Genomic DNA, 9208 nt, shown 5'->3' with positions numbered 1-9208 from the left:
GAGAGAAAGAGAGAGAGAGAGGGAAAAGCACTGAGCAGAGCTGACTCGGGGCTCGATCCCAGGACCCTGACATCATGACCTGAGCCAAAGACAGGCGCTTAACTGACTGAGCCACCCAGGCGCCCCAGGAAAATAATTTTTAAAATGAGGATAAGCTGAGGAATATTTTGGACAGGATCAAGCAAATGAACATTTATATTTTAGGGGTCCAAGTAAATAATAATAATGTTTGCCTACTGTATTTTTATTGCTTGCTTATTTGTCTGCTTTCACACCCATAGAACATAAGACCTTTCAGTGCATACCAGTTTCTACATATTTGACCACTCCATCTCCATAATTTTGCATAATATCTAGCCTTATTAGGCTCAATAAATACTTATAAAACAACCGGTTGGATGGATGAATGAAATAGTTTGTTTGATTAGAGATTGTTGAGGACTAGCATATTTAGAAGGCTGTAACAAAATCTGTTTGTATAACAGATGATAAATTGGGTTCTTTGTTATGCACAATAGGTCAAAGCTTTTTTTTTTTTTTTTTTTAAGTCATGCTACTTCTCTTTTCATCTTTTCACTTTCTTAATACAGGAAAATATTTTCTATTATCATTCTTCCAGGATCTGGCTCTTCATCCACAAAATCCAGTAATATTCTTAAGGTCAAAAACCTATTAGTGTAATCCAATGCCCTTCCATAGGGAACTACTGAATTCTGAAAGTGCTTCAACATTCCAGGAGGCATATCTAATGGAGGACTTGAAGGGACGCTGACTTGAAGTGAAATAGCTATTTTGAGCCTGTCCAGAGTTGCTTAAATTGTAGCTTCCCTTGCCAGCTATTCAGGCAAGAGACGTGAGGAAAGCCATAAAAGGAGCAGTGGGGAAGTGGACCGAGGGGGGAAGAGAGAGAAGGGGTTGAAAAGCCGATTAGCTTCTTTACAGTAAAACCCAGAGAAAGTGAGCACTAACGGGGAATGTGGATTTTATCCCTCCAGGAATTCTATTCAGCCCACCCGAAAATAACCTTGACTGTAATTAGGCCCCTGAGAGCAATGACCCTTTCAGAGAACGTTCAGAAACCTCTACTTTGTTTAGACACTATGTGTGGGTGGAACTTCCTGTTTGCACCGGGAGCAGCATAAAGCCTAGTTGCTCTGAGGAATGTTTGGGACCAGACCAGTTGCAGGAAGCAGGGTCAATACAGTCTGGTCTCCTCAGAGACCTTCTCCCTGCAGCATGGGGAAGAACAAACTCTTTCATCCAAATCTTATTCTCCTCCTTCTGGTCTTCCTGCCTGCAGATGCCTCAGTCTCTGGAAAACCGTGAGTTTCACAGAGAACATGAAGAATCCTTTCCTTAAAACAGAATCCTTTGATTCTCACTTAGACGATTCATTTATCTTTCCCACAAACTGTCACCTTCTTACCTCTAAGGTCTCTTCCAATGAAGAGATTTCATAAATCTGGTTTATTCTTTCTTTACTTATTTTGTTTGTTTGTTTGTTTTTCATTTTTTTATTATAATAATATTTTTTATTATATTATGTTCGTCACCATACAGTACAGCCCTGGTTTTTGACGTAAAGTTCGATGATTCATTAGTTGCGTATAACAGCCAGTGATTTCTTTACTTACTCTTAAATATTTTTCTCCAACTCTGAATCTCTGACCTTTCTAAATTTTCTGGGTATATACAAAGACTTTCTAAGGGGCATTGGTAATTGATACTTTTAAAGGAATCGATTTTCAGATCTTCAGATTGATTTGCTGGAAACCATGCTATTTATCCTTTCTTACTTCTCCTTTCTTAATTGCCCATCTTCCACTTTATAAAAGAAAGACAAACCTCTCCCTCAACCAGATGTTACCTGGAGCATTGTCCTGGACTATAAAAATCTGTAGGGTGGAATAATTTGAAATACAGATAAAGGAAAAATTTGAAATACTGATGCTGATCTTGAGAAAGCAAAGGACTCTCACAATGGGGGAGAAAATTCTTTTGCACATTATGTGGTGATGAATTCTTTGTTTCAACAAAGTTAAAAGGGGCTCTAAAGGAAACACCAGCTGATAGATGATTAGAAGCAATTCTTGATAATACTGGGTGACTTTTGGTACCTAATGCAGGAGTTGCAAGAACTGGTAACAATGATATAATTGTTTTATCTGTATTTTATTCACTTTATGTAAACAATTTTTCATGGCAGTCATGTCCATACAAACTAAAAATAGTTACAGAATTAATATCAAGCTTTGTTCAGTTCTTACAATTAAGGAATATCCATCCATGGATACACAAAAACAGCTCATGTTCTTATTAAAGATGTGTTTCAAAAATATTTTTATTTTATTTCTAATATGTGTGAATATTGTAATACATTTATTTTGCTTTGATCAGTTATAGACTTGAAAATAATTCAATCCAGAAGAAAATGTTTAACAGCTTTATGGTCACATAAAGAGTTAAAGTTAAATTAAGCACCCATATATAATATTATATATATATGAGTATATGTCTATATATATATACACATATATATAGTTAATAAAGAAGCAAGAGTTACCCATAAAAATATTTTGAGGATAAACTTCTATGTAGTAAGTGGCATGTTAATTCAAGTTTAAGGAGGAAAAAAAGGAAAGATGTTAAATTTCTGATCATTACAAAAAGAACCTTTGGTGTGTTTTTTAAGTAGGTCATACTGGGTATATTATCGCTATGATATTTAAGAATCCATCAAAAACTTACAGAAGACTAAGTTTTAATTTAAAATATCATCAAAAATTATATCTTTTGCTATTATTTGTGATAAAAATATCGATGTTTACTTGAAAATATGTAGGGAATTAATACTGTCTATAAAATTATTTTAGGAATTCTGTGAGCAAAAATGTTTGAAAACTACATAGTCAATAAAATTATATAAGGAGGGTATTGGCAAAGTTTCTGTTCTGCTCATGAGTTACCAAGACCCAAAATTCCATCACTAGAAAGCCATTTTTGGGTGGAACCATTGTCTAGCGGTGAGTTGAAAGGCAAATATTTAAAATGCAAACAGCCAGGGTTAGGTAACATGAAGATTTCATTAGTTACTTACTACAACTGAGACTTTAAACTAATGACTCACTTTCTTTGAGCCTCAGATCCCGTATCTGTAAAGTGGAAGCAAGTGTCTGCCATACCATTTTCACAGGGTTGTAGAGTATACATATCCAATGAAATACTGTTTATTGAGTGATTTTTGTAGTGTCTCTCCTGAGACTTTGCTTGCTTTTTACAGCAATCCTAGTGTAAAATAGATTTACAACATGAATAAACATAATTAGCATATTTTTTATTTGAATTCAGATGCTCGCATATTGTGGTCCTTAAAGTGAGGCATCCTTGAAATTTTCATCTATTTAAAGCTCTCTTCCAGCAAAATGTTCACTGTCATGGCACTGACGATGGAACAGGGAATAATTCTCATGCATGCCATTCAACAGCAGAGATCCATGTCATGTTCCTCAATATATCCTCTCTTGATATCAAACTAATGATAGTAACAATCATTGTGATGGAAAATACTGCTGGTAATAACAACACCTTTCCTCTTACACTCTCCTCTAACTGTACTCCCCCATTCCCAGGCAGTACATGGTCCTGGTCCCCTCCCTGCTCCACTCTGAAACCCCTGAGAAAGGCTGCCTTCTTCTGAGCTACCTGAATGAGACAGTGACTGTAAGTGCTTCCCTGGAGTCTCTCAGGGAGAACAGGAGCCTCTTCACTGACCTGGTGGTGGAGAAGGACTTATTCCACTGCATCTCCTTCACTGTGAGTATGCCTGTTTGACTTCATAAACTTGATTCTACTCGTTAGGATTATAGGCATCTAGAATTCAGTCAAGATAAAGCTTTGAGAGCCTTGGAAAGACTTCAGAAAGAAATGTAAATATAGCAACGGTGCATAGAAATTAAGAAGCAGTGCATGAATTTCCAACCATGGGAGACAAATACTTATAGGCAAATTAAAAATCAACTTAGGGGTGCCTGGGTGGCTCAGTCGTTAAGTGTCTGCCTTTGGCTCAGGGCATGACCCCAGGGTCCTGGGATTGAGCCCCGCATCAGGCTCCTCCGCTGGGAGCCTGCTTCTTCCTCTCCCACTCCCCCTGCTTGTGTACCCTCTCTCACTGGTTGTCTCTCTCTCCGTCAAATAAATAAATAAAATCTTTAAAAAATCAACTTAATGATCAAAGAAAATTTCTATTAGCTGGGAGGGAGAAAGCAGTATACACTAGACAAAAGGAAAATGTTGACTTCTTAAAATTCAAATGGAAAAAATATTAATAAGGCAAACTAGACCAACACATGACATAAGCCTCCAGTGGTGGTCTGACAGGAACACATCAGCCCATATTAAAGAGGGAAAATTGCAGAAATTACCATAAGCAAATATCCACTCTCTCTTCAGAGTGGCCCATATGTAAAATACTTACAGCCTACAGCCAATAAAATATGGTAGCTTCATTTCCCATAGCCTTAAATATGCTTCTACCATGCCCTTTTAGCACAGAACTTCAACTTGGCAAAGTTCATTATATAATTGAATCAAGATTCTATTGGCTGATCTACAAGGAGATGTGAGTCTCACTTATGACCTCTTTTACTGATGTGTCTTCCTCCATCTTCTGTTCTGTCTCCCCATTTGTAAAATAACAGCAATATTTCCTGTCCGGGCCAACTTCCCCTGATGAAAATGTTGGGGGGGGGCAGTGAAGTAAAGGGGCCAGATCTCCAGGGATGAGAGGAACAGGGAGTGGAAGAGGAAACTCGCAAGACTGAAAGGGTTCTCTGGGTCTGTCCTATATTTCAGGTCCCAAGATCTCCATCCAATGAGGAAGTCATGTTCCTCACTATCCAAGTGAAAGGACCAACCCAAGAATTCAAGAGGAGGACCACAGTGGTGGTTAAAAACCAAGAGAGTCTGGTCTTTGTCCAGACAGACAAACCCATCTACAAACCAGGGCAGACAGGTACGAAGAGGCCCTACAGTCAGAACACCTCCAAAAAGGAAAGACCTCCTCCCCTGCATCTTCCCTAGTCATAGGCTCTATAGTCCTGGTTCTTTAACAGTTTTGTGTTTTTTTTTTTTTACTGGCTGCTAAGCCTGATTTAAGATTTCTGGGATTCATGGAAAATATTTCTGTTTCAGTGAAGTTCCGTATTGTCTCATTGGATGAAAATTTTCACCCCCTGAATGAGTTGGTGAGTCTCCAAGTATCTATCTAGAATCATTATTATCTATGTAAACAATCTGGAAGCCTGTTTTTAGTGCTGGGGGAGGACCAGGGAGAAGAAGAATCTGGTATCACTAGCAATGATTTCTGGCATTACAATAGTGCCATGATCCTAATTTAAACCAGAATCCTAGGTCAAGAACATAGCTAGCTCTTTCCATCTTGGTACTCGTACCAGGTCAGTTGTCACACAAACTTATGCTTTATAAAGTTTTCGATTAGGCAAATTAGAAAGATATGTTAAATAATAGACATGCCTACACCAAGAAATAACTTAAATTCAAATAACTTCTCAAAGATTTAGAATTTTTCTAAACACACCTACCAGAACTTCTTCTATCAAGGAATAGTGTAATCAGTGTTTGTTCTTTGAGACTAACACCTGATATTTATAAGAAACAACTCTTTTAATTTTAATGCAGACATCAAACCAGAAAGTCTTAATTTTTCTCTCCCAAATCTATTGCTCCACCACATCTTCTTGTCTCAGAGGCAATTCTTTTCTTCTAATTCCTAAAACAAAAGCTTGTCATGGGGAACCTGGGTGGCTCAGTTGGTTAAGCAACCAACTCTTGATTTTGGCTCAGGTCATGATCTCAGGATCCTGGGATTGAGCCTGGTGTCAGGTTCTGTGCTCAGTGGGGAGTCAGCTTGAGGATTCTACCTCTCCCCCTCTTCCCACTCCCACTCTCTTCTCTCTCCCTCTAAAATAAATAAATAAATCTTTAAAAAAAAAAGATTATTGCATAATCCCTGTTTCCTCTCTTTCTCTCATACCCACATCCACTTTATCAGAAAATCATGTTATTTCTATTTCTTATAACCTGAATTGCCACAATCTCATCCTGGCCAATATCACCTCTAAACAAGGCTATTGCAATAACCCTGAAGCTGGTCTTCTAGTTTCTACTTCCATTCCTCTATCTAAAATAAACACCTCATCAGTCACTCTAGCAGCCTTACCCTGCTTCATTTTTTCTTCTCAGCATTTCACTACCTAATATAATATAAATCAGGTGTGTCTGTATGTGTGTGTGTATATGTATATATATTTATCATATACATTTTATCTTTGAGACATGATTGATAGCATATCATTGATATAAATCTCAAATAAATACTGAATATCAAGTAAATATCAATATCAAAATATACATATAAAATATTAAGTGTATATAAAATATGTATCTCTCAAATATATGTATGTGTGTATATATGTGTATGTGTGTGTTTCTTATGTACCCGTCCCTATTAGAATGCAAGCTCCACAGGAGCAGATATATTGTTCTTTTGTGCATTGCTATATCCCAGCATCTAGAATGATGCACAGCACATGGGAAGCACTTAATAAATATTAGCTTTTTAATAATGACTAACCATTGATAGTAGAGGAGCTATTCTTCCTCTTTATTCTTAGAACTAAGAATTCTGTGACCATCTCAATATTTGGATCTGAGTATGGTTCCTGTAGTTCTGTTAGTGTTTATTTCTTAATCTATAAAATTTCATAACAAAGGAGTGTTCCTCACTAGGATACTATAAGTATTTAAGTAATGTTAGTAAATCCCATTCTTAATGAATGGCTGTGCACATGGGTATTTGTTGCGATGGCCTAATAAGTTGTTCATATTATTTATTAATTGCTTAAAATAGATTAATTAAAAGTTTTGTAAAATTTAACCTGAATTTTTTTTCTGTTTTACTACAGAGTTATTCTACATAAAGCTGTCTTGCTTATAAATCAGAATTGAGAATATTTGAGAATAATTTTACATTCCTTTGTTTCTCTTTTGTCTTTCAGATTCCATTAGTATACATTCAGGTAAGTAACATGAAACTTTCCATAAGCAGAATTAAATAAATTTAGAGAAAATGTTCATATTTGAGAGGTTCTTATGATATACCAGAAACTTGTCATTAAGGGAGGAACCTTTGAGCTCATATAGCGCTAGATGATTCTAACTCAACTGTCCTCCCCACCCCTCACCACCGTCTCATTGGTTCTCTTTGTGGATAACACAGGAGTTTCCATAGATTTCCTTTATTGTCTCTAATGCTCTAAGCTCTATTTTAAGTTACAATTACCTTATCCATAGGACCCGAAAGGAAATCGCATCACCCAATGGCAGAAACTCAAATTAGAGAACGGTCTCAAGCAATTGAGCTTTGCCCTCTCATCCGAGCCCTTTCAGGGCTCCTATAAGGTTGTGGTGCGGAAGGAATCGGGTGGAATAACAGAGCACGCCTTCACCGTGGAGGAATTCGGTACGGATTATAAAAAGTCACGGAGCATTTTTCTTCATATCTAAACTTCTAAGGCCTAGAATTTGAGCTTATTTAGCGTCCTTCTATTTCCCGTGTGTGAGGTTGAGCTTTGAGTAGAATCAATTATATCTAACTCCAATGAGACTATCAGTGATCTGTGAAGAGAACTTCATATAGCTTGGTTATTTTTTGTAATAATTTTTAATCTCAAAAAATATGTAAAACATCCTTGTTTTAGACAAGTCTTCCATAATTCATTAAGGTTACAGTGATCTGCCACAGTCCTTCAATCAGAATATCCATTTGAGGGGCACCTGTGTGGCTGTCAGTTAAGTATCTGCCTTGGGCTCAGGTCATGATCCCAGGGTGGTCCCTGCCCAGCGGGGAGTCTGCTTATCCCTCTCCCTCTCCCTTTGCTGCTCCCCCTGCTCATACTCTCTCTCTTTTTCAAATAATTAAATAAAATCTTAAAAAAAAAAGAATATTCATTGATAGTAAGGTGGTTGCCTTGGAGAGTATAGCTACCTTTTCAGAGCCCTAAAATATTATTAGGGAACTGTTACTGAAAATACTAATTCCCCAAAAGTTGAAAAACAATCACTAACTACCTTTATCTCCAATGAACAGTGCTTCCCAAGTTTGAAGTGCAAATAACAATGCCAAGGATAATCACTATCTTGGAAGAAGACGTGAATGTGTCAGTATGTGGCCTGTGAGTTCATATATTTTTAATCTTTTGAGAGAATTATTTAAAGGAAACTTACCACTGGGGATATTTTGACTCGCTTTTTTAGGAGCAGTGAGAGCACAAATACTTATAAGTACATGAGATCATCCTATCTCTGGAACCTTCCTCACCTGTTGCTTTTCTACTTTTCCTTCTTATTTTCTTTCATGGCCTTACCAGTATTATTATAATTATCATGGGGCAAGCTGCGTTCCTAGAGAAGTTATATGCTAGGATTGATTCTGAAAGCAACAAAGGTGCACACACACACGCACACGCACACACACACACACACACATAAATGGGATTGTGTTGAAGGGTATAGTGACTTTCCCTTCCCCAGGTCGTAGAGGAAATTCTGTCATCAACAGATGATTTACCTGGCCTTGCGTGCATAGTGGAAAAACAGCTTACATTCAGAATTTGTAGAGATAGGCATATTACCAAAATCTCCGCTGAGTCACTGGTCTACCTAGGGCACGTCACGTACCTCTCAGCACCACCATTTTTATTGATGAGATTGGACATGATCTCTCATTTTTGTCCTTTCCAACCTTGAAAATTCATGTTCCTAAAATCTTAGGCTCCCATCTCCAGTAGTCCAGGGGTAGCACTAGCAAAAAGCAGTAACAGAAAGCAGCACTAGCACTGAAGAAACCAGCCCTGCCTAAAGACCACATGTGCAATGCACCCATAATTCAGCTGGGTCCCTGCACTGTCTCAGAGCAATCACCATCGAGTTCCTGTTCCCACATAACGGGTGAGCCAATACTCTTGCAAATAAAGATACAGAGAATATTTTAGATAGGAAAGGAAACAAATGCCCTTGAAAACACATCAACCATCAATGACATAAATGTACATATGGCACAACCCCATTGTTATAGAAAATAGACAAGTTAAACTCCATATCAATAGAGAGAGCTACAGAGAGGAAGAGG

The 9208-nt window shown here is 37.5% G+C and overlaps 1 protein-coding gene across 1 annotated transcript in view; it reads left to right on the top strand.

Annotated features, from left to right (window-relative positions):
• Window positions 1-756: 756 nt before the first annotated feature.
• Window positions 757-9208, top strand: part of LOC103669158 (alpha-2-macroglobulin-like) — a 41469-nt gene continuing 33017 nt past the window's right edge. The window contains exons 1-7 of the mRNA XM_008697489.2: window positions 757-1322; window positions 3630-3813; window positions 4852-5011; window positions 5191-5243; window positions 7077-7097; window positions 7372-7540; window positions 8168-8252. Of these exons, the coding sequence (XP_008695711.1) occupies window positions 1162-1322; window positions 3630-3813; window positions 4852-5011; window positions 5191-5243; window positions 7077-7097; window positions 7372-7540; window positions 8168-8252 (833 nt within the window). The 5' untranslated portion in view covers window positions 757-1161. The remainder of the gene's footprint in view (window positions 1323-3629; window positions 3814-4851; window positions 5012-5190; window positions 5244-7076; window positions 7098-7371; window positions 7541-8167; window positions 8253-9208) is intronic.

Source organism: Ursus maritimus, unplaced genomic scaffold (assembly GCF_017311325.1).
Source record: "Ursus maritimus isolate PB19 unplaced genomic scaffold, ASM1731132v1 scaffold_26, whole genome shotgun sequence".
Classification (NCBI taxonomy): Eukaryota; Metazoa; Chordata; class Mammalia; order Carnivora; family Ursidae; genus Ursus; species Ursus maritimus.
This window is presented reverse-complemented; position numbering and strand designations above follow the sequence as displayed.